At 42.3% G+C, this 25,505-nt stretch overlaps 2 protein-coding genes and 1 long non-coding RNA gene across 4 annotated transcripts; 2 read left to right on the forward strand and 1 right to left on the reverse strand.

Moving 5' to 3' along the window:
* The first annotated feature begins 3,655 nt into the window (after positions 1 to 3,655).
* On the forward strand, positions 3,656 to 9,062 carry LOC308408668 (uncharacterized protein). Of its 2 annotated transcripts, none has more exons than XM_080901035.1 (3): positions 3,656 to 3,805; positions 5,656 to 6,404; positions 7,849 to 9,062. In XM_080901035.1, the coding sequence occupies exons 2-3, from the start codon at positions 5,751 to 5,753 to the stop codon at positions 7,999 to 8,001; spliced, it is 807 nt and encodes a 268-aa protein (XP_080757161.1). In that variant the 5' UTR covers positions 3,656 to 3,805; positions 5,656 to 5,750; the 3' UTR covers positions 8,002 to 9,062. The 2 variants fall into 2 exon arrangements, with proteins under 2 accessions (XP_080757161.1, XP_080757162.1); XM_080901036.1 differs by having other exon boundaries at positions 3,676 to 3,805; positions 5,659 to 6,404.
* A 6,769-nt stretch (positions 9,063 to 15,831) lies between these two features.
* Positions 15,832 to 19,878, forward strand: LOC308411479. The gene is made up of 12 exons (XR_013974382.1): positions 15,832 to 15,853; positions 16,423 to 16,456; positions 16,734 to 16,764; positions 17,128 to 17,175; positions 17,365 to 17,404; positions 17,700 to 17,748; positions 17,987 to 18,036; positions 18,234 to 18,288; positions 18,638 to 18,681; positions 19,194 to 19,232; positions 19,432 to 19,514; positions 19,712 to 19,878. It is a non-coding gene; the product is annotated as an uncharacterized lncRNA (long non-coding RNA).
* A 383-nt stretch (positions 19,879 to 20,261) lies between these two features.
* Positions 20,262 to 22,516, reverse strand: arl2 (ADP-ribosylation factor-like 2). The gene is made up of 5 exons (XM_080905372.1): positions 22,322 to 22,516; positions 21,932 to 22,042; positions 21,174 to 21,336; positions 20,675 to 20,755; positions 20,262 to 20,586 (listed from the first exon to the last, which is right to left on the reverse strand). Exons 1-5 carry the CDS (start codon positions 22,384 to 22,386, stop codon positions 20,452 to 20,454), a joined length of 555 nt encoding a protein of 184 aa, XP_080761498.1. The 5' UTR covers positions 22,387 to 22,516; the 3' UTR covers positions 20,262 to 20,451.
* Positions 22,517 to 25,505: the final 2,989 nt, after the last annotated feature.

Below are 25,505 nucleotides of genomic sequence, written 5' to 3' on the forward strand. Positions count from 1 at the left end.
TGTGTTCCTGATGGTGTGTCATCACAGCTGCAGAGGAACCCTCTGCATGCGTTTACATGAAGGTGCACAAAGGGCTATTAAATGTGACACGGGCAAAAAAGCAGGCATTGACAGACACACACACACACACACACACACACACAGGTAAACAGCTCCCACTTCCAGTCCCACCCAGACCAAGTGTTCACTGTGCAAACACTACCATATCATTGACCAGGCTAACTGATTTTAATCTGTATACACACATTCCTACTCCAGGGTTTACCTGCATTAGAAGTTAACAGTTCAGGGTGTTACACTGACTCACGTGTGGTTTTTAAATGTCTTCTTGCGGCGAGCAAATCAAGGATGCGACCAATTACGGGAGGTTTTGTGCAAGATTTGCAGAGAGATTAATGTGTTAGTTGTGTTTGGATGAATGTATCTGTTTTGAGATGATAACACGTTTTGCAGGAACGCCTTCAATTTGAATCACGACCAAGATTCGTGCAAGAGTGGAAAAACTATAGTTGTTCTCTACATATCAGTCAGTCTAGTTTAGGCCATTCAACAGGCCTAGTTTTCCTAGGGTGAGGCACAGGGTACACCCTGGACAGGTCCCAGCCTGTCACAGGACGAACACAGGAACTGACAACCGTTCACACCTAAGGCTAATTTAGAATGACCAATTGACCCACTAACTTGTAACTGTCTTTTGACTACGAGAATAAGCCAGAGTACCCGGAGAGAAACCATGCAGACACGAGGAGAAAATGCAAACTCCACACAGAGAGGCTGCAGGTGGATTTGGACCCAAGACCTTGCTAGCCAAGATAAGCACACTGGTAAGAAATAGTTACAATCTTTCAAGGACTCCTGGGGCACCAGAAACTTCTACTGATCCACCTGAGAACCTGTTTCAGACACTGTTCAGCCAGAGGCCAGCCAGCAGACTTCTGATTTTAGTAGGCATTTCCCATCCAAATTCAGGAGGCCTCTGGCATATCTGGAAGACTGTTTTCTCGCAGAGCTAGGAATGTGGGATCGTAGGACGGAATGTGCAGTCCGATATCGACGTATGGCACCGTTTTATGTTCAGACCATCTAAAAGGTCTCTGACACTGGCTTTGGTCTTCCTATGGATCATTTGACTCGTTTTGACGCATAGATTTGAAGTGCGATTGTGTCAATGCCGAGTGTTTGCAGACGAGTCGACGTCTTTCATACAAGCTGCAGATGGCGGTCTGCTAGAAATCCGAGCACAGTGAGGTCTTTGGTGCAACACCCTCTTTGTGTTCATCGTGTAACTAAAAAACAGGGATGCTCTACTGAATCCAGTTCATGCCATATTTGTATGCTTTGAAAGCGTTTGGTGGGATTGTCTGCACTGAAACGACACCTCCCTAAGTATTGCAAGTGTCCTGCATCGACCGCGTTTTCTCTTGTTAATGCACTTTAATTTGTGAAGCTCTTTCTTTCATTAAAACTTTCATTAGAATGTGACCAATTATTTGCCTTGTGGAGAGAGAACAAGGCCAAACAAATCATTGATCTTTGGGCGTGCTTGTCCAAATTTGACCAGAGAAGAGCACGGCATACCCTCCACGACACTAAGTTAGACGTCCAGGGGGATTCAGGGCTACATCAACATCTATTGTGCCATCTGTGAAGAGAACAAAAAGCTACGTACGTTTTAAGGGAGTAAAACAATACTGCTGTTGTAGAAATACCAGTGATAAATCAGTGCATCCACCGGTGCTCAGTGGAAACAACAGCAAATGTTAAATTGGCAAACTTCACCTTCAAAAAGTCAACAAACCCTCAAGACAGCAAGTTACTGATGTGTAGCACAGATCATCTCTTTCACTGTGATTTTTGATTCATTCAAAAACAGAGAAGCTATAGAAATGTTTTTATGTTCTCATGCTATTCAGCAGAACTAAAAGATTCATATAAAACTATTAATCGAATAATAAATGATGGTGTGACTGAGTGAATTAGCTCCAGCTGTGGTGTACAATTCAATGACTAAACAATTACACAGAGTCTGAAATGTTTGTTAATACAGAACATGTGTACTTTTACTCCAGAAAAAGTTTATGTACAACTACATTACCATTACCACTTTTCTATGTATAGGATTTATGGCAGGATACCTCTTCCCTGTGTTTCCCTGTGTTCTGTAGCTCCACAGCTGGAGACCAGAGTGCTGAATCTACAACAGACATAACTAAAGTTAACCTGCTGGTTAGCTGCACAGAGCTGCACCCACAATTCACAAAAATTAGCCCACCTAGCATGCAGCAGCTATAAGTTATAAGACCCTTTAGATCTGCACAAAGTGACAGAAACAAACGTAACTGTTTTATCAGATCAGGTCAGACTAGTGATGACTAAATGAGGCCTCACGGAGTGTGCGCTACATGACCCTTACCGTGTTTACGCCGTGTTGGTGTGTTGCTTAATAGCGACATCTGCTGGGTTTAAAAATCATTGCAGGCACGCTGGATAAATTCATTCATTCAGTTCAGAATGGTACATAAATGTTATATTCCTGATGTTAACAACACATTCTGTGAAGAAGTGATCTGGTGATCCTTATTTCGCCCTTATGGCCGACCATGCCACTCCACTGGCAAATGGATACAGTCCAGCTGATCTTCTCATGGGAAGGAGGATAAGGACAACTATTCCTGTCATTCCATCACAGCTAATAATAAGCTAACAAACTTACAGACAAAAACAGAGAAAAAACTGCAACCGCAGACACAGACCACGTGACAGGCAGCCTGGATAAAAAGTGTGGAGAGAAACTGAAGTCAGTTGATTCATTCTGATATCTGGACACCGAGCGAGTGACGAATTGTCCTGTTAACGTAACCAGCTGATGATAAAGTGCTAACTGAATGAAAGAAAAATGTATATTACAAATAATTAGATTATAAAATGATCGATTAATGCAGTATGTAAATGGTTTTTGTACTTTGGACAGGTCGCCAGACTGTCACAGGGCTAACATTTAACCCAACCTCACTAATTACATATTGTTGGACTGTGGGGGGAAGTCCTAGTATCCAGAGTAGTATCCAGAAAGTTAACAGACTGTTCAGGTAAGCCTCTCCAGGACCAACAGGATATACAGAGTCCCCACTGTATGTTGGTGTAATGCATAAGAGTGCAATAACTGAGCTCACAGGCAGAATAAAGTTGATAGAGTTTTTATAAAAGGTTCATCTATAAAGAGCTGTTTAAAACAAAGTATGAGGTAAATCAGAGATTGAATGATCAAAGTTTCTAAGTCATAAGGCTTCGTGTCCATCTCCACCAATAAATCGTTTATTTGACCATGGAGACCCTGGCGCATTGAGCACTGAAGGCAAAACTCTGTTGCATCCCTGCAAAGCCTCTATAGCTGGATCCCACGAGTTTACCCAGCAAAGGTAGGACGTGCGCTGCTGCTGCTGAGATTTTTTTCAGTAAGTTAATATTTGACCTGTTTAATACATGGCTTTATCTCTAAGTCAGTGTGTGTTCAAGGATGTAATGACAAGGTGTGTGTGTAGGTGGAGAGAGGGAGAGTGTTTTACAGCGTGTGTGTGTGTGTGTGTGTGTGTGTGTGTGTGTGTGTGTGTGTGTGTGTGTGTGTGTGTGTGTGTGTGTGTGTGTGTGTGTGTGTGTGTGTGTTCGTACCAGTGACGAAGACTCTGCAGGTTTGGGCAGGGTTGGCGTGTGACGTGTATGAGGGCAATAAGCAGCGCTCCCGGCTCCGTGTCACTCACTCAGACTCACACACCGAGAGGGGAACGAGACGAGAGCGAGAGATCTGGTAAGGCTGCAACTATTTCTTCACCTGTTGAAGGCGTTACTGTTTAATATGTGGTAGCAGCCATTTCTGTTCACTCCTGTTTAATGCTCTCACTGTTGGGCTGCTTCTCAGCCCTGTTTAATTTTTAACACTTTAATTAAGTCATCCTTTTTTTTTATTCGCCTCCTATTACACAACACCTTTCAGTCTTTATTTTGCAATCTGCACATTATATGAAACGTTACCTGCACTTCGCAAGTCTTCGAGATTTCCAGGACGCCGTTTGTCAGAGCACAGAAGGACGTTTTTTGGTTTCCTCTTCTGTTTGCCACCCTTGTAACAATCCAAAGTCTTCATTTGTTTTAAAAAACAAAGCTGATCTGGAAAGGACACCAAATATGTCTGCAGTTTCTGGTTATTAGCAGGAAGTGTACTCCTTCAGAGGAGCATTAGTGTGGACTTTGTTATTATGTAACTTGCGGTGAAACGGTTTACAAGGTGATCACAGAGGGGAGGGGAAGCGATCTTGCACTTTTTCACTGCAGGGTCAAAACCCCTGAGTACGTCTCATTTCTACCAGCAGCGCAATCAGTGATGTCACAGCAGCTGATTTCTTGCCTCATCCTGGACTAACACACATGTTTGTTTGGCCGCTTTTCTTTTATTAATTAAAAGTGTCCCACCAGGCGGAGAGTACAAGCGAAGCTTTTGCTGCAGTTGCAATTCTGCCCAAAAGGGCAGTCGAGCAAGCAGTGATCATTGAGGACCTCAAAGAGGAGCGCTCTGAGAGACGCTCGTTGATTGTGTGGCTTGCATTGTAATCACTGTGACACACAGATCAGTCCACTGATCATAAAGTAGAGGTCAGAGGTCAAATGTGACATGATATTTAAGATGTAATAAGGAAGTTTCAATATGTTGGCAACAGTTTCTAATAGGGCTGCGTTAACGTGGTTAATGATTAACGCGATTAAAATGGACGAACTGCCCAAAAGGCGTTGACAGAGACATTTCAGGGATTTTGAGTCAGTCTGCGCTCCAGATGGGTTAATTGTTAATCGCGTTAGTCGTAATGACAGCATTAACGCGTTTAAGCCGCATTAACGTGTTAACGGCGAGTAACCCCTTACACGGATTGATCCGCGTTAACGAGTTAACGCGGATTAGCCTGTTTTAACGCGCTAACGCGGATCAGTCGTGCCAACGCCACCGGCACATAACCTCGTTGGTGGAGGTAATAATGCTGCTCTTCCTGCACAGGGAGTGGAGCAGTCATCAGCCACTCCAACACAGCCAGAATATAAGGAACTCATCTAAACAACACTGTGCTTACACGGGACCCCTGAAAAACACATGTCGATGTTTGACGCAGATTGTATGACTGACTTTCAGAACAGGTGGAGAATGGACAGACAAGCAGGTCGCTGACACCGACAGTTAGTCTGAAGTCATTGATTTTGGCTGCACATCCGGCTGTCCGACTCCCTGTGTGTTTATCTTCAGCGCTAAGAATGCTGCGCGTTCAGTTTTTTGACATCTGTTATCATCACAACCCCGATAACATTGACTCTGACCTCCAGCCTCGGTCACGGCCACCGATATTCAAACACAGACATTCTTGTGACGCCTGCATAGCATTTCTGTTGTACAGTACTTACCATCCAGAGAGGCTGATAAAACACACACATACTCACATTGATGTGAAAAGTAATTATCTTTCGTCTATGGTCTTTTACGCTTTTTCCTTCAGCTTTTATCTCCTATCACTGTTCTTGAAATTTTGGCTGCCTGTATGGAAATGGATCGGACTGTGCGTTTGACAGAGGGCAGGGTTATGTAACAGCCTTAAACTCTAATCTCTCCTCTCTCAGCAGGAACAAACCAGGAGTAGAAAGAGTGTGTGAGAAAGTGCACCAGAGGCCAAAAGAAGTAACAGACAGAAACTCGAAGAAACTCCAACAAAAAGATGGCTATTGGCAGGAACTCCAGGATGAGCTCAGTCCGAAGCTCCATCAGGGCCCCAAAGTTTCTGGACAAATCGAGTGGCTTCTACGGTCGCCTCGACGAGCCCGAGGCCGCCACAGAGGTAGAGGAGACTGGTGTAAATGTTTGCAACATAGAGGAGGCAGTCTCGAGTGACCCATCCATCACAGCGGTGCATTGTTCTGATGAGAAGGAAGAAGGCGAGGTGTTTGGCTTCAGCGAAGGCATGATGGAAGATGACGACGAGAGCCTCCTGAGGAGGAAACCCAGCCGCCGCAGCAGCAGGTGGAGGAGAAGCTCCAGGAGGAAGCAGAAAGAGGGGAGAGCAGACGAGGACGCAGCCAGAGAGGAGAGGCCCAGCCTGGGCACGGAGGGTCCAGCTGACTTCCCCGAGGACATCAGGGTGAAGATTGAGATAGAGATGGAGAACCTGAAGAAGGTGGAGGAAGAAAATGAAAAGGCGGGCTGGGAGAAGGAACCCGTGCTCGTTCACTTCCCGGCTCGGGAGGACGCTGACGACCAAGTCCTTATCCGAGACAAGAAGAGAGGAAGAGAAGACGAAGAGGAGGAGGAGAGGAGGATGACGAAGGAGCAAGAGGAAGGGATGAAAGCGGTGAAGAGGAAAAATTACCGCAAGGTGAGAGAAAATGTGTAGTGTTGTTTTAGGCTGCAGACTTGTATCAACTTCCTCTTCAGTTTGTCACATTTACATAAACTCCATATTTAGCTTCGCTGCGTCGGGTTAAACTTTAAGCCGAAGCTGAAGGTTGTGTAACTGCACGCCCAGCATGTGTGGAACAGAGGGGTAAAGTTCTCCCTCGCCATCCTCCACGTAATGCACTCTGGGTTATTAACTGCCATGGAAACTATCTTATCACCTTTATAACATGTTGCCACTGCGCGTCCAAGGTCCAGCGGTCACTGGTGCGTGTCACGGCACATGAAGTCACCCCCAAATGAGTTTTTCCTCTACGTCATTTTTAATGACGAAAAATTAAGCAGGTTATTGTAAAGAATTTCTGCTCCTGCTGACACACACACACACACACACACACACACACACACACACACACACACACACACACACACACACACACACACACACACACACACACAGGTGACATTCCTGTGGCTCCTCTATCATGTCCTTTGATCAGTGGAACGAGGTCAGGTGATGCTGACCCGCCTGCTAAACCCCACACCGTGAAAAAACATTCCAGTGCTGTTAATCAGCTCCGCTCTGCAGACGATTGGTTGGTTTCTGCTCAGTGTGCGGCGCTGGTTAAATATTTAGTCATGAGTTACCACAGCACAACCTGTTTCCAGTGAGCTCATTATTTTCCAGATGGACTTTTAGACAATAATAAAGCTCATTGGTTCTTTTTATAGAAAAGGTCAATAGCGTGTCTCTTGGAATTTCCCAGGAAGCAGCCGTGCTGCGACACAACAGAAACAATCATTAATTTGTATACTGAGCACAGGAATTCCAGTGAACTCCAGGAAAAATCCTTTTATTCCATGCACAAGAAATGAGCCTAGAGCAGGATAATGTCAAACATTAACATTCAGCATATGTAAAAATTCAAAGAAAACCTTCCAGTAACACATTTATATTAAGCAAATGGCTACTTCCAGGTGTTTATTACTATTTTACCTGTTTAATGAAGCGCTTGGCCAATTTAAATTCAGCGTCTAACTACAAACTCAATTCAAGACTGAAGAGCTCAGTCACAAAACAGCTTCATGGAGCTGCTTTGATTACTGACTCATTATCGACACAAGAGCACTGGGGTCTCCTGTGGTGGGATCCTTTGGGTCCTAGCAGTTGGTGTTTGCTCCATTGTTTCACACATGCTCGATCGGACTGTGATGTAGAGTTTCGAGGGCGCTCGAGCAGCTGTGTCACATTCCCTGAGGTGTTGCTGAGCTGTTTTGTCTGTGATGCAATGTCCTGCTAGGGGAGACTGCTGCCATGGGGGAGTGCCTTTATCATTGTAACATTGTAACTACATCTGAGGTTCTTCTTGTCACCTGTCAGTGGCTGTAATGTAGCTAACCCTTACTCCTCCTGTTCCCACCAGGCCTTGGACCGAGCACTGCGCCGCGGCTGGGAGGCCTTCGTCGCCAACCTCTACAGCGTCACGCTCTCACCGGTGAACTCCTCGCCATCGTCGTCTTCACCGTCGTCGAAGAAGAAGCACCAGCACAATTCAGTGTTAGCAGAATTTCAATAGAAATGGAGATAGAGATGGACAATGAAGCTTGAGGCTTCTTAACTTTTAATAATATCAGGGTCATGCAGCGTTTTACCGCGACTGCTGCAAAGTATCGGACAATCCTGCCTGTATAACATTTACCACATGACGTGTCTGAGCCATCACCTCAGGAATATTAATTAATTATGTAACTTACTGAGTCTTGATTACTCAGCTGAACCTTTATCGCCTTATTAGGATGCACCTTAGTCAGGACACAAACTGCAGGGATCCACTTTAGCTCGATGGGCTGCTGGTTTTACAGTGAAGTCTATGAGACTGGCCTGAACAGAAATCCCTGGTCTTTATGTGACTGAGTTCAGCAGCTGCTCGTCCCCTTCTGATCTCCAGTTTTAGTCAAGTAAGAGCATTTTAGCTCTTAATATCCAGTTCGTTACTAAGAGCTCGCAGTGCAAATGATCTCTGCTTCCTTTGGTTTAGCGCTGTGAAACTCCTCGAGTGTTGATGTGTAACCAAAGGGGGTGGAAAGTTTAAAACGTAGCAGCTGACTGATGGACTTTAGCTGTGGAGTAATACATACTTCTGTAGGATTAACCGTGGTGCTCGTTGCCTAATCAGACAAGCTATTTATGAGTAAATAGTATGCAGTAAATCAGTAATTAAACTTTATTAGGGATTCACATTATTATGGACACATTCTATTATTTATGTAGGCTTTATTGCAAGTGAAAAAGACGGACAGGGTCCAACCTTGTGCAAAGGAATATGTAAGAGTTTCTATTAGAGCTTTTTAGCTTTTTCCTCATGAGGTCCCTGCGTGTGTTCTAGTGAAGGTTATTAAACCTGAAGGGACAGAGCAGGGAGGTGTAAGCTTAGATGTCCGTCCAGAAAAAGATAATGCTTATTTTTGGTCAAAAAAGTCATATTAAATAGTGCATATTTTCTCTATTTGAATGCAAAGTTGTGTCTTTTTTGTGTGTTTGATTTGTAAAACTGACGACTGTATTTAAGAACTATTAATAATGGACGTTTGTAGATGTGACAAAAATGCAATAAATGGTCTTTAATTTTCAAACATTCATTCATCTATTTTTTTATTGCCCTTATCCACTTCACAGATACTGAACCAAATTTTTCAGTGGTGCGACTAAAAATAAATATTTGGTCGCACAGGTGCGACCAACTGTTCCGGTAACAAAAAAAATCTCTGCAACTCTCCGTGTGGTCAACAGCAGACACACATTATGCCCCTATCGTGGACTAAACCAATCAGAGATAGTCAGGGGCGGGACCTCTCTGATTGGCCGTGGTCCAGTTGAAAGTGCAGGTGGAAGAGAGAGGTGAGTAGCTTGAATAAAGCGATATCAATTCATTAACGGATTCCACACAAAGACCTAAACACAGAGCGGACCCGACACATCAGAATCAGCTTCGTCTTTCTCGGCTTTCTCACCCGATGGCCCGAACACGGACACGCTGTCGGAGCTTAGCGATTCTTCGGGTCCGCGCTGTGTTTACGTCTTTTTGCGCTGATTCTGAGCTGCAGGTTTTGTCTCTCTCCAACCAAAATTCACCAGCCTGCAGCAAAAGAAGCAGCAAACTGCGTTTCACATTTGATCAATGTCGTCATGAATTCCCTCTGACTTTTGCTGTTTTGCTTCCACTACGATATATATATATATATATATATACATAAAACACCCAGCACGCCCCTGCGGGCGGTTTATCCTTCAAGCTCGGGTCCTCTACCAGAGGCCTGGGAGCTTGAGGGTCCTGCGCAGTATCTTAGCTGTTCCCAGGACTGCGCTCTTCTGGACAGAGATCTCCGATGTTGTTCCCGGGATCTGCTGGAGCCACTCGCCTAGCTTGGGAGTCACCGCAGCTAGTGCTCCGATTACCACGGGGACCACCGTTACCTTCACCCTCCACAGCCTCTCGAGCTCTTCTCTGAGCCCTTGGTATTTCTCCAGCTTCTCGTGTTCCTTCTTCCTGATATTGCTGTCATTCGGAACCGCTACATCGATCACTACGGCCGTCTTCTTCTGTTTGTCTACCACCACTATGTCCGGTTGGTTAGCCACCACCATTTTGTCCGTCTGTATCTGGAAGTCCCACAGGATCTTAGCTCGGTCATTCTCCACCACCCTTGGGGGCATCTCCCATTTTGACCTCGGGACTTCCAGGTTATACTCGGCACAGATGTTCCTGTACACTATGCTGGCCACTTGGTTATGGCGTTCCATGTATGCCTTGCCTGCTAGCATCTTGCACCCTGCTGTTATGTGCTGGATTGTCTCTGGGGCATCTTTACACAGCCTGCACCTGGGGTCTTGCCTGGTGTGATATACCCCAGCCTCTATGGATCTTGTGCTCAGAGCTTGTTCTTGTGCTGCCATGATTAGTGCCTCTGTGCTGTCTTTCAGTCCAGCTTTGTCCAGCCACTGGTAGGATTTCTGGATATCAGCCACCTCCTCTATCTGCCGGTGGTACATACCGTGCAGGGGCCTGTCCTTCCATGATGGTTCCTCGTCTCCCTCCTCTTTCTTGGGTTTCTGCTGCCTGAGGTATTCACTGAGCACTCGGTCAGTTGGGGCCATCTTCCCAATGTATTCTTGGATGTTCGTTGTCTCATCCTGGACTGTGGTGCTGACACTCACCAGTCCCCGGCCCCCTTCCTTCCTTCCGTTATGTATATATATATATATATATATATATATATATATATATATATATATATATATATATATATATATATATATTAGGGGTGCAACGATATTCGTATCGATATTGAACCGTTCGATACAGTGCTTTCGGTTCGGTACGCATATGTATCGAACAATACAATTTTTTTCAATTTATTTTTTATTTTTTATTTTTTATTTTTTGTGTCCCGTTTGGATCTATAGCCATCAGAATTGTTGTCTTGAGGCCAAGAAAGATGCCAAGAGGATTTATTTTAAGTGGATCATCATATTGGTCCATTTGATTGACCTTTATTATAATTATGAATTTATTTTATTTTCAGTTGCAAACGGGACAGACATGACTGTGGGATAGGACAGGGGGAAAGAATGAAAGAAAGAGGGGGAGAGAAAGGAAGAAAACCAAAGGGGAGAAAAAAAAAGAACAATACAAAATTTGTAATTTATTTTATCAACTTTCCTTCTGACGATGCTGTCTGTGTTGAGCGCTCAGTGAATCTGCATTTGACTACTCCGCCTAGGCTCGAGAGTGCAGCCTAGGCGGAGTAGTCGAACGCAGATTCACTGAGCACTCAACACAGACAGCATGGTCAGAAGGAAGAGCGCAGGGCAAGCTAGCGAGACAGAAGTGGACCTCCCCACCCTCATTCAGATCTGGCGTTTGGAATTATTTTGGTTTTCATGTGACGTATGACCCTGAAGGTAAGCAAGTCATGGACTAAAGTAAAACAGTATGTTGGATGTGCCATGCAATGCTCAATTACATGGGTGGGAGCTAGTGTGTTAGCGCAGTTAGCTCGTTAACGTGTTGGCCGTCTAGCCCCTCTGTATAGGGTAGCTCGTTAACGGAGATTTGCCGTGTTGTGGGGTTAAGGTTATTTCAACGAGATTAACCTGAAAGCACTAGTGGGAACACAACGAATATGACTGCACATTTACACCGACATCATCCTAGTGCAAAGACAAAAACAACAAGCATGCATGCTACAAACTTTAGCCGAGTCATTTAGACAGCTGTTAGCACAGGATTCTCCTTATGGAGACCTGATATGTTTAATATGCTGCTGAGAATATAGCCCAGAAGAAGCGGATAGTATAGCTTTTATTTTGGAAAGAGACATTTCTCTGTAATAAACTCTCTTTTCCAAAGATGAGTGATTCCTCAATCAGATACAGGGCTCGCAATATCGCTAGCCCGATGTCCCGGGGCTATCTCTGCCCTGCCTGTCGGGCTATTGTAGGAAGGAAAAATATATGTCAATGCTTTTGCATTCTTTCAGAAATGTAGCTGGGTAATTATGTCATTGGGTGAGCCACTGTCAATATGTGACATATTGAAATCGTGTTTGAATTTGCGCTTGTTTTTTTGCTTTCACTTTGCAATCGCGCGAACTGTGTATAGAGAGCGACAGCACTGATCTGTGAGTGATGATAATTTGTGCACCAATTCCTCTGACATCGTCTTATTAATTGTTAGCTTACTATGCAAACATGACAAGTGAAATCTCCCGCAGCTTAAACATGTGAGAGGTTGATCGCGCAGAGAATCGCCCAAATAAGACAGGTCAGGGTGAAGAAGTGACAGCCAAAGAAAAGCTTACCACAAAACGGAGAAGTTATGACAAATCAGACTATAAGGCAAAAAGAAAGTGCAGCTTTATGGTTTCATGGACAAAAGAATTTCTGTGGCTGCAATATGACGAGCTAAAAAACAACACGCACAAGGGTTAGGGTTAAATTTAAAAACTGTACTTTTGTGTTAAAATATATATTTATAATTTTAATAAATGACAAATTAAAAAGGCATGAACATTTTTTTTTGTATCGAAAAAATATCGAACCGTGACACCAAAGTATCGAACCGAACCGTGAATTTTGTGTATCGTTGCACCCCTTATATATATATATATATATATATATATATATATATATATATATATATATATATATATACACACATACACACACACACACATACATATATATACATATATATATGGGCATACAGGGAACGCCATAACCAAGTGTCCAGCATAGTATACAGAAACATCTGTGCCGAGTATGACCTAGAAGTCCCGAGGTCAAAATGGGAGACGCCCCCTAGGGTGGTGGAGAATGGCCGAGCTAAGATCCTTCCAGATACGGACACAATGGTGGTGGCTAACCAACCGTACACAGTGGCGTTAGACAAGCAGAGGAAGACGGCCATAGTGGTAGACGTAGCGATACCGAATGACAGCAACATCAGGAAGAAGGAACACGCGAAGCTTGAGAAATACCAAGGGCTCAGAGAAGAGCTTGAGAAGATGTGGCGAGTGGCTCCAGCAGATCCCAGGAACAACATCAGCGAGCTCTGTCCAGAAGAGCGCATATATATATAAATTTAAAAAACATACACTTTAAAAAAATTAAAGGAAATGAACACTTTAGATCTCAGTGGGAACAAATCATGCAGATCTATACTGATATGGACTGGGTAATGTGCTGGGAAATAAAGGATCCCACATTGATAGAAATGAAAATGATCAACCTACAGAGAACCTACAGCTCCAAAGACACCTTAAAAATCAAGTTAACAAATTATGCAGCAGCTCAAAATGATACTCAGTAGTTTGTGTAGCCCCCACGTGCTTGTATGCATGTCTCAGATTGTTGGAGCATGCTCCTAATGAGACAGTCTGGTCTCCTGGTCAATCTCCTTCCAGATCTGAACCAGGGCATCACTGAGCTCCAACTCAAACATAAAGAGCTGCCCACAGTGGGTGAACCTGTGAGAAAGGGAGTGTGAGTTTCCACCAAGTAATGTGTTTGGTTCTTACAGGTCGAGTCAGTGAGCATTTCTGTTGCTCCTCTGAAGGTCAGGCGGTCTAAACTGAAGTCTGAGCCATGGCTGAACGACATCACTCGGGCTGCTCGAGAGAGCGCAGAAAAGCAGAACGCAAGTGGGAAAAAGACAAACTACAAGTGTCTTATGATATCTTAAGAGATAGCTGGCATAAATATCAGAAAATTGTTAAGAACCAGAAATCCGCCTATTTTGCAGGTGTTATTAACGACAACTGCCATAAGCCCCGTCTCTTATTTAGTATTTTAAACTCTGTTCTTAACCCTCCCCAATCCAACTGTACAGAAGCTTCTGCTGAAACTTGTGAAGCTTTTTTAAATTTCTTTGTTTTTCTTTAATAGATTTTATCTATTAGAGCACATATTTTACCCCCTTCTTATGACCCTTCTGTTATTTTTAGCCTTTAGCATTTTTTAGCCATTTTGAACCTGTGTCTCTGTCTTATCTGGGTAAAATTGTCACCCAAATCAAGTCTGGTTCTCCCAGGGATGTCCTTCCCCCTCGTTTTTTTAAAGAAGTTTGGGACACTATTGGACCTTATATTCAAAGGCTTATAAACAGCAGCCTGACTTTAGGCGATGTACCTGTAATTTTTAAACAGGCAGTGGTCCAGCCTCTGCTGAAACACCCTGGCTTGGATGGCTCCTTCAAAAGCTGCTCTGGCTACCATGGAACGTACTGTTTCAGGTTGGATTCATCATTTGCTGTCACTATCAGGTTATTTTGCCCTCACACATGAGCTGCTGGCTGGCAGGAAGTATCAGAAACTGTGTGTTCCAGATTGATGGCTGGACGGTGTTTCATTTTCTGCCTTAAAAAAAAAAAAAAAACAGAGAGAGAGAGAGAGAGAGAGAGAGAGAGAGAGAGAGAGAGAGAGAGAGAGATAAAACCATGTCTTTTTTTACACTTTGGAGAATCCGAGCATAATAAGCGAGACATTTGGACATTATCTCTTCATGGGGACAAGTCAAGACTAGAGAGGGGAATGAGAGATGATAAGTAAAAAAAATCATTCCTAATTTAAGGTTGTGTTCAAATCTTGAAACAGTGAAAAGAAATCACTCCAGTAAATGAACAATGTTTAGTTTGCAATAGTCATACCCAGATCCTGATCTCGCCCACTGCTGGAATGGAGGATATTTACATGAAAGAATAACACTGTGGAGGGTGGAAGAGTAGAAAATCACGTGTTCTGAGTCAAAATTGCTTTTGCATTATTTGGCTACGCAGGTATTACTGATAGTAAAGTGCTTCGCTGTTTAAATATATGTTATGCTTTAGCTGGATAATTATTTTCTGTCTTGTCTGATGTAGAAATTGGATTTCCCCCGCACACACACTCACTAAGGTCTGTAAAATCTGCAGCCTGTTTCTGTGTCTTTGCTGCCATCTGGTGGAGGTAAAAATGGCGCTCAATCTTAGCGGAAGTGACGTAGTAAAATCCACTCTCTGTAGGCTTTCTCCAGCTACATGCTGAGAGCGATGTTCTTGCGTTAAAAATACAGAGTTTAGGTTGTGTACAAAAGACTCTATCCAGTTTAATTCACCCATAGCTGAATACAGATGAGAGGTTTTTTTTGTTTTTTTTAAATTAACTTTATTTATCACATTTTAGACATACAGTCAAGTAAAACAGGAATCACATAAAAGATGACATTGTGGTAGTACAATGAGGAACAGAGAGAGGGACAAGGACAGTGAGACAAAAGTGAGTACAAAAGATAAAATAAATTAAGGGGAACATAAATAAACAAAAGTTTGCAAGAGCCAAAATCAAGTTAGCAGTTTCAATCGGTTATAGATGTTAACAGTCTTGAGAGCCTTAGTGTTTTTTGATGAGGAGATTGTCCTTATATATTGTGCAAGTTCCATTTTTAATACAAGACGTTCAGGCTTTCTGCCGAGGACTTTGCTTTTGTGTATATGAAATTTTGCCAAAAATAAAACCAAATTTATAAAGAAGAAAGCATCATTGTCCTTGTCTTTAAAATTATAATAGCCAAAGATAACATCCTTATAGTATAGTTGAAGATTAGGGAGAACAGAGTCAGTAATAAACTTGTGGAAATCCTTCCAGAATTTACACGTAAATTTACAAGACCAAAACCAATGAGAAACTGTTTCAGGTTGTTCTTGACAGAAGGTACAATTTACATTTATTTCAGCCATAAATTTGGACAAATATTGTTTGGTAATACAGATGAGAGTCAAGATAAGCGTTAGCCACTCGGTGACGTTTGCCGGTGGGCGGAGTCCAACAGGCGGGACATAAAAACGAGATGCACCGCGCTCTTCTTCCACTTCCTTCGATGTTCTGGCAGAGGTAAGATTTGTGCAACACTTAGCCGCTTTAGTTCAGTTGCAGAGTTTATCCACTAACTGGATGATTTTAAAGAAAGAAACTGCTGTAGTGATGCTGCAGTTTCACGTTAGTTCACGTCTCATTTTCAGCCATTTTAAACGCTGCGTGGTGTTTTTGCTAGAAGTTTCTCTTCATTGAGCACCGACCAGATTTTAGCGTAATCTTCAACCATCCACCAGCAGAATTTAAACATTTCGACTGAAACTTCTGTCACTACTAATAAAAATATGTTCTTTACCTGATGCATCCAGTATTGAGACTTAAACGTAAAGCAGGCTTGCATTTTAATGGCTTCAGAAGTGACCGCACGGCAACTAACAGCGTCTCTAAATGATGAAACTTTTCACAGACCTGTCCTGAATGGCAGTGATTGCACTCTTTTTATTCTGATTTGAGACGCTGTTAAACTCAGTTTTCATACTGTTTCACGCGAACAGTAGCACGTTAAATTTTAGCGGTCACGTGGTAAACGGCATGGCTAGCTGGTTGCTAGCTGCAGCATGCTAACGCGTTCTTTCTTTTCTTTCCAGATGTGGAGCTGCTGGAAACGTGCTTCCTGCACAGGTAATGTCTGTTTACAGATTCGCTTTATTGCATTATAAGATGGAGAGTAGGGTCATGTAACCGTATTAAATGGCATAACGTGAAAGGTCATGCTACTGTGATGACCTGTTTGAACTCTCTCACTGAATAAAAACGCTGAAGACAGCATTTCAAACACTGAGTAGCATGAAGGAATCACCACTGATCGTCTCGTGCTTCTTCTTTTACAACTCTCTAACGGCGCCATCTTTTTTTTTTTTTTTTTTTTTTTTTTTTTTCTCTCCTCGTCTGGTTTCAGGCATGGCCTGTGAGGACACTTCCTACATCAGGTAATTAGAAAATGCTCCGAGTGCTTCAGATTTTAATCTGGATTAGGAATTTAAATGATCTCTCTCAGTGGCTCTGCAGTTAAACATCTGTGTGGCTATAAATGAGCATGTTGTGCTGCGGTGATGAGTCTTGGAACTCTCTCTTACTGAATCAGCGTTTTGAAGAAGCTTCTTTACCAGATTCTGAGCAGCATGTAGGCTCCAACCTGATTGTGCTGTAATGGCTCTTAAAACACTTTTATAAGACAATGACTGTGGTTTAAAGTTAAGGGCAGTGATTGAATTGACAAATCTCTAGTTCTAATTTCTTGAGGGCTTAAATACAGATCTCATTAACAAAGATTTAATTTTTTTTCTGTGTAGGTCCTCTGATGTGAACCCCGCAGTGTTCAGAGTGGCTTAAATTCAGAGGTCAGTTAAGATTTTCTGCCGTTGTTAAAATTCCACAGTAGGGTTTTAAGCATGATGATTACCATTAATGACAAGCATATGCCTGATTAATGTGATGTCAACCTTTAATCTGATTACCCTTTAATTTAGGCTAACAAACATGTAAATGTTAGTTATTGCAAATGATTAACAGTCGTATTTCTTTGCTAGGCTAAAGTTGTTTCAGAAGGAAGTGATGCCAAATCCGCATGTAAGTATTAAGCTTTAATTTTTTCAGGTTAATGTGAAATTCTAGAAATTGAATCTGAAATGCTAAATTAATTTATTGGTTCCATAATGTGAGGCATTTCTGACTGTTTGAAAGGATGAAATGGGTTAGCACCCATCAAACACCTGGACGACATGTGTCACATGGCAGTTTGTCACCAAAGCCCTGATCAAACATGCAAGTCCTTAATGGCACAAGAAGTAGTCCCTGCTTTTTTTTTTTTTTTTTTTTTTTTTTTGTTTTTTTTTTTTTATTAACGGCCCAACTTCTCCTTTAGGGACTTCCACCAAATGCTTGGGGAGGAAGGCAGTCGAGAAAGTTTCAAGGTAAGGATTTAAGACTTGAATATTCTTTCTGTTGAGCTTGTCGTGCAGAGACGAGAAGTCTCATCTGCAGCGCAGTTTCAGTGATGATGATACTTAGCTCACTTTGACCCGATGTGAAACGACACGAACGTCTGAGCAACTGCAGCTTTTCACTTTGAAGGATTTCTATAATCTGTGTATTTTGTCATAATACAATCTGCATGGCCACTTGAGTGATGTAAATGATTTCTGTTGTCAGGTGACTTGATGACTGCTTCAGCAGCTCCATGGAGGCTTTCCGGTTTGAAGGTATGTTTAATAAAAAAAAAAATCTGTGCAGTTTTAAATATTCAGACCTGCTGAAAATGATGAGAGAAATTTTGGAATCTCGTTCGTCTGAACTGCTGTTGATAAAATTTAAATCTGAAGTCAGTGACGGTCCACAGGAAACACTGTGAGACTTGAACCTCCTTTCTGTACCTTGACTTGATGCAATCATTTTACAGGTAGCTGAAGTTTGGACTCCAGATGCTGCCATCACCATCCCAGCTGTTTGTCCAGGTGGGTGAACTCTGTAGCTTTGTTTTAGTGCTCATCTAGACATCTTTATGTAGGAGGCTTAGAGCTTGATGGACTCTAAACTTTTATTTAGACTGATGGGTGTCACTCAAGTTTCCTGTATGATGATACTTGCACACGTCTTACGCCTCGTGTCAATGCCAGACCTGAAAAGGTGAACCCACTGGTGTTGCCTTGGCAATAAGGGGATGACCTGTTGGGGTTACCAACAGTCTGAATGGAAACATACTGGAATTGTGAATCATCTGATGTTTATCTGCACGGGAACAAACCTGTAGCCTAACGTCATTGTGAGCAAACGTTGCTAATGTAACTTTGTGTCGTCCTTCAGGACAGAGCTGCCTGTCAAAGCTGTGAGCTGGACGCAAGCCCTAGGTAGGTGCTGTGCATGTTAACATCAACAGAAAAGTGATCATAGTGAAAATAAAGGATGAATGATTCTGGTATTAAGGTCTAAAACTGTGCAGTCATGCTTCCTGTCTGATAAGACTGTGAAAGCCCTGGATCTTGACTTTAGTACTGCTGGGTTTGTGCAAATGATGACATGCCAACACAGTCAAAGAGGGGGTTGACTCTACCCCCTCCAACTCAGTTGGTCTCCCCTCCTGTTGGCCTAGCATGGCGCTGAGAACCCTGAACGTCACCCTCCAGGTGTAAGGTGACCTGCTGGTGCTCTGATGGAGAAGGAGTGCTGACTGAGGCATGGCTGAAAGGTGTTTTCTGATCGCATCCCAGAAATGTCATATTTAAACTTCTTTGACACTTTATAACACAGTGGCTTTGAATGCTGCTTTATAGATTTGCTTCACTAAAGTGTTAATGTCAGTCTGACAATTTCCCCAAAAGAGCTTCAGCAGGATACTTAATACTTGTCTGTCTTTAAACAGCTTTAAACACCAGATCGTCGGTTCAGTCAGTTCATGCTGGTGAGTACAAACTCTGGTTCAGTTTTAACAGCATGCAGCAGCTTAATGTCCAGTTAAACATTAAACAGAAGTGATGAGGTTGTTTTACCGCCCCAGTCTGAAGATTCGTGACTGATTGGTATACTCTGATCTCAGCAGCTAAAATGTGTTCTCAGTCACTCCACAAGCAGACTCTACTAACACATTTCATCTATTGCAGGTTTCTTGTTTGAGGCAATGGAGTCATGTGGTCTGTGTCCAGCACCTCATGTCATGAGACTGACATTGCGCACAGTCATGATGGTGAGTAACCAGTTTAAACTGGAAAAGTTACTTAATTAGGCAACGGTTTAGTGTTAAGCAGAAGTGATGAGGTTGTTTTACCGCCCCAGTCTGAAGATTCATGACTGATTGGTGTACTCTGATTTAAAACGGACTTAATCATAACATGAGTGTTCCTGCCCTCCATGTTTCTAAGTGTTTGTTTTTAAACTTTGCAGATTGGAGGGTACGTGCCACATCGTGACGATCTCCTGTGTGCTGCCACCAAGATGACTGCAGTTTGAACTACACTGGAATTGTGTGGACAGCTGTGATAATGTTTACATTTGTGGGGTTCTGTCACTTAAAATTTGCAGTAACAAAACAATAAAGTGTTTAAAATTTAGCAGACTAAGCAGTTTTATTTCAAGTGTGACTGTGGGGAGACTCGATAAACCAGAACATTTTAATAGTGCAAGTTTTTAGAATGTCAGGTTTCTGGCTTAAAGGGATAACACAGGATGCTTTGTGTTGTAGCACAAATTAAATCAAACCTAAATGCTAACTGTCAAAGAATTGGCTTGAGGCTGATCGATGAGATGACAAATTATGCAGAACTGGCCTGTGCAAGAATGGTGGAAAGCACCAAATTTTTCTCTGTAGGAGCTTGTGATACAACCAGAATTTGCAAAGAATTGCATGTCAAAGAGAACTTTAGACTACATAAGAACGAGCATAACAAGTTGTCTGCAAGAATCAAGTGTGGCTGTTGTAAGAAGGCAACTGCAGTGTTTTGCCACAAGAATGGATGAACTTTTATTACTGGGTTCATACAAGTAAACTATGGTAAGTCTCCTTTAAATCAGTGCAAACCCAGGACTGCTGGGTAAATCCTTACTTGATGGGACAAGTATAAAAGCATTCAGTCACTAAAGGCGGCAGGTCATGAACAGAGACCAGCTGGTCTGCAGTTAAACATTCAGTCAGCAGTGAAGATCCTCGCAGCGATGTCATCTAATAACCAGTCCACGCCAGCTAACAAGTTCTCTCCTGTTACTGCACTGCAACCAATGATACACCAGTGATGACTTTTGATGTTATCCAGGGCCAGCGCCTGCAGAAGAACAAAGTGTCAGCATCCACCGTGATATATGCAACTATATCATTGCTGAAATGCAGTGTCAAGTGGGTGCAGAGCTCACCTCTCGTATTGCCTCTTTGGACAGAGCTCCTGGTAAATCCTGTTTGTTGGCAAAAACCAGCAGCGTTGCACCAGCTAACCTCTGCAAAGAACGGAGCGCAGCTTATTTAAAAATAGCATAACGTGTTCATACTGAAATCAAATATTTTGACTCTAGCTTTTAGGGGTCCATGGAGGCCAGTGTGAGTTGCCCAGTTTTGAAAATATCTTAAAAGATATAGAAAGTCCAGACAACTCAGAAAAACGATTAAAGATTTGCTTTCTATTAAAGATAAATGGATACTTCTGATTGGTTTGGGCAAAATATTCCTTTTAAATGACAGGTGGAATACCAGGGTTAAGGCTGGTATTCAGGACTAGTGAGTGTCACATTTTTACACACCTACCCTTCTGGTCTAACGGTTACTGCAAACCTATTGCGTTTACTCTTTTATCCTTTAAAAAACAAAACAACCAATATAAAGGATTCTGTCACTCCACTGTGTGTCATTCTCATATACCTCCTCCAGGAGGAGTGCGCTGAGCTCCTGTCTGCAGTCTTCCAGTCTGAGTCTGTCTGCGCTGTCCACCACCCACACCAGCCCATCTGTGCTCTCAAAGTAGTTCCTCCAGTAGGAGCGCAGTGACTTCTGACCGCCTACGTCCCAAATATTCAGTTTAAACCTGGAAACACAAGGAGTGGGAGGCATGAATGGAAATGTACAGACTGAGCTAGAAAAAAAACAAAAAACAGGTCTAAAGAATACTTTTGTACATTAACACAGGAGGTTTTCAGCAAACGTTTGCCTCCCTTCTACTTTTAAATACCGTACGAACCACAAGTTGGCAAGCAGCCTGAGAGCGAAGTGCTCTGATATAGTCCCATTTGGTTTTATGGTAAGATGGGGCCTGATTATTTAAGAGATGAAGGATTTTAACTTTGATTCTGGATTTAACAGGCTGACACACAGAAATAAAAGCCAAATCAAAAGGCGCCACAGGCGGAAGGAAATAGAGGCAAATAGATCTGAAGGGATAAAGCATTTCCTGTGACTTTTATTCCTTTATTACACTGAAGCTTCATTTATTATTTGTCATGGTTTTCACACAAGACAATACACAATACCTACTTTCATATTCATATAGGCACATTTTAATTTTAGATTATTATATCGACCATCTTTGAAATTTTTCCTTGACTAGATTAGTTTTTTTTTTAAGAAACATGGGTGTCAAAGCAACGTGCGTGTGCGCGTGTTTGAGCCAGTGCGCGCGTTACCCTTTGTGCTCCAGCGTTTTGATGTTGAAGCCCAGTGTGGGAGAGATGGTGCTGACGTCCTCCCCGTTGAATTTTTTCAAGATGGTCGTCTTCCCCGCGTTGTCCAGACCTCTGCACGCGCCAGGTTAAAGACAACTCACACACCTGAGAGGTTTTAATCGATTAATCAGCGTCTCGTATATTTACTAGAATACGTGTAACAGCTAGCATAGCAAGAAGGATGAATCCGCACAGAGGGAAAAATAAAGAGAAAGGCGTTATCCGGCATCTTTATCTAACGACACAGAGAAGCTTGCGGGTTCTTATTTGATACATGTATAGTTATAATAAACCAAGTGCACGAATGCCACTTTGTTTTCAGCCTAGCCAAACCTGTCACAGAAAGGATACAGCATCAGCAGCCTCATCTCGCGCTCCTTCTGTTTCATCTTCTTCAAAATTGTTAGTAAACCCATCGTGACGCTGCCCCGTTTAACTGTTATACTGTAATAAATGTATGTTATAATTTTAAAGTTTAGTATGATAATGTTCGGCTCTCGTAAGCAGCATTGCAACTCAGGAAGAAGCCAGAGTGTTAATCCCCCCCCATGTAGCCACCGATTGGCTTGTTTTGCAGCAAGAGAACGTGGATTGGTTGCTTTCAACTTCCGGCGCCGGCAGATTGGTCAGTGTGCATATTTAAGGTGTGGCCGGGCTGTGGAGGCCAGAGAACTACTGTGATGGTTTGCGGCAGCGCCTACTTGTGTCTGTTGTGGAAATTACACATTTGAGTCGGTTTGGGGAATGTTCTAATTTTCAAAATATAAAATGTTAACGATCTTGTGAAAATGAAAACAAGCATCAGAAATGTGAACATTTTTACATTTAGGAGTTATAAACGAGTCAGCTATTTTTACCACAGTTTTCAACCACTGAATCCACTTTACAGATTTTTGCAAATATTTCTTAGGTGCTTCTTTTCTAACTTTTAACAAAATACACTGGAAAAATTGCAATGACACCTTTTTGTGAATTATGTGATAAATGTGATTTATTAATAAATATTAATAAATCTAATTAAAAATCGAATTAATCTAAGTTAATGTACAGAGAACCAAAGAAAATAAATACAGTTCAGGCTCTGTAGTCCAAAGCTTTACCATACCAGCTCTTTCCCTCTTCTTCTTATTCTTCTTAAAAAATAAATTAAAACAAAAACATAGTTTCTTAAACTGTAAAGTAAAATCTGAGTTGTTTCATATTTTTTTCTTGCGTGATTTACTTAAGATAACAAAACAATTTAAATTAACAACATTTTTATGTGGGAATTAAACAAGTCAGTTAATCTAAATGTAAAATATGAATTTGTTTAGAGAAAACATAATATATTTAAGTAAGATGTGACATTTCTAACAATAATTGGTCTAAAATAACTCATTTAATCTATTTACATTAAGTAAAACATATTATTATAAATAGCTCTCCCTCACAGGGAGCTGGTGTGGATGTGGTCAAATGTCATTGTATGCAAATACTTCTGCAGCGGTGCCTTCACAAGATGGTGAAAATCAAGATTTTTTTGTGGATATTTGTGATTGATAGTGATGCTGTTTTTCACACTCTGTACTTCTGCAGCGTTCCTAAGCAGTCAGCTTATTTTAGAACAGTTTTCACTTTCACTACTGACTTTAATTACTCTTCTCTGGCCCCGGTGGCACCAGTGTCCGGCAGCCTCGCCTATGTCAGTGCGCCCCAGGGTGGCTGTGACTACAATGTAGCTTGCCATCACCAGCGTGTGAATGGGTGGATGACTGGTTGTGTAAAGCGCTTTGGGGTCCTTAGGGACTAGTAAAAGCGCTATACAAATACAGGCCATTTACCATTTCTCTCCAGAGCATACCGCCACCTGCTCCCTGCTTTCATTACAGATTATAATGTCATGTGCAAACATAAGAGTTGCTGGAGACTTCTGGCTCCTCATCTGTCAACCTGCCCATCATCACTGCAAACAAGAAGGGGCAAGATGGTAATCCTATCCCCTGGCTCACTGTCCTCATACATGTCCTGCACCACCCTCCTGACTTCCTGATACAGCACCACTGTTCCTCTCGTCTGACCTATCCTATATTTTCTCTCGATCCTTAAGAACACAGTGCAACTCCTTCTGACCTTCTCTAAACTCCTCCATCAACACTGTCAAAGCAAACAACACCTCTGTAGTGCTCTTACTCTCCATACTGCTGCTCACTGATCGTCACCTCTGTTCTTAACCTAGCTTCAGCAACTCTTCAGCACATCTTTCCTGTAGCTTTATGGTATGGCTCATCAGCTTTATCTCTCTGTAGTTACTACAGCTTTGCACATTACCATTTTCTTCTAAATCAGTAGCTACACTTCTCCACATGTACATTACTAGTCAAAAGTTTGGACACCTTCTCATTTAATCTTTTTTCTTTATTTTCATGACTATTTACATTGTAGATTCTCACTGAAGGCATCAACTTGTGTAGTGAACACAAAAGTGTGAAATAACTCAAAACATGTTTTTCAAAATAGCATCCCCTTGCTTTGATTACTGCTTTGCACACTCTTGGCATTGTCTCTATGAGCTGCATGAGGTCGTCACCTGAAATGGTTTTCTAACAGTCTTGAAGAAGTTCCCAGAGATGCTGAGCACTTTTTTGCCTTTTGCCTTCACTCTGAGGTCCATCTCATCCCAAACCATCCATTGGGTTTAGGTCAGGTGACTGTGGAAGCCAGGCCATCTGGTGCAGACCTCCATCACTCTGCTTCTTGGTCAAATAGCCCTTACACAGCCTGAAGGTGTGTTTTGGGGTCATTGTCCTGTTGAGAAATAAATGATGGTCCAACTAAAGGCAAACCCGATAGGATGGCATGTTGCTGCAGGATGCTGTGGTAGCCATGCTGGTTCAGTGTGCCTTCAGCTTTCAGTAAATGCCCAACATTGTCACCAGCAAAGCATCTTCACCTTCCTTCTCCATGCTTCACGGTGGGAACCATGAACGTAGAGACCATCTATTCACCTTTTCTGTATTGCACAAAGAAACAGCAAGTGGAACCAAACATCTCAAATTTGGACTCATCAGACCAAAGCACAGATGTCCACCGGTCTAATGTTCATTCCTTTTAGACCCCATTCCTACAAAACTGCTCAAAGAAGTCCTGCCATTAATTAATTGTTCGATCTTAAATATGATCAACCTATCTCTAATGATCGGCTATGTACCACAGGCCTTCAAGCTAGCTGTAGTTAAACCTCAAAAAGCCATCTCTAGACCCAGCAGTCTTAGCTAATTATAGGCCAATCTCCAACCTTCCTTTCATATCAAAAATCCTTGAAAGAGTAGTTGTCAAACAGCTAACTGATCATCTGCAGAGGAATGGTTTATTTGAAGAGTTTCAGTCAGGTTTCAGAGCTCATCACAGCACAGAAACAGCTTTAGTGAAGGTTACAAATGATCTTCTTATGGCCTCTGACAGTGGACTCATCTCTGTGCTTGTCCTGCTAGACCTTAGCGCAGCATTCGATACTGTCGACCATAATATCCTATTAGAGCGATTAGAACATGCTGTA

The sequence above is a fragment of the Rhamphochromis sp. 'chilingali' genome, assembly GCF_963969265.1.
Source record: "Rhamphochromis sp. 'chilingali' genome assembly, chromosome: 1".
Classification (NCBI taxonomy): Eukaryota; Metazoa; Chordata; class Actinopteri; order Cichliformes; family Cichlidae; genus Rhamphochromis; species Rhamphochromis sp. 'chilingali'.

Bases quoted from the DNA above. Each gene is read 5' to 3' on its own strand.
- LOC308408668 (XM_080901035.1), top strand. From the start codon at position 5,751: ATGGCTATTGGCAGGAACTCCAGGATGAGCTCAGTCCGAAGCTCCATC. The intron at 6,405-7,848 runs GTGAGAGAAAAT...TGTTCCCACCAG, and splicing joins AGAGGAAAAATTACCGCAAG to GCCTTGGACCGAGCACTGCG.
- arl2 (XM_080905372.1), bottom strand. From the start codon at position 22,386: ATGGGTTTACTAACAATTTTGAAGAAGATGAAACAGAAGGAGCGCGAG. The intron at 21,337-21,931 runs GTAACGCGCGCA...TTGTGTTTCCAG, and splicing joins AAAACGCTGGAGCACAAAGG to GTTTAAACTGAATATTTGGG. The intron at 20,587-20,674 runs GTGAGCTCTGCA...GTTCTTCTGCAG, and splicing joins CCAAAGAGGCAATACGAGAG to GCGCTGGCCCTGGATAACAT.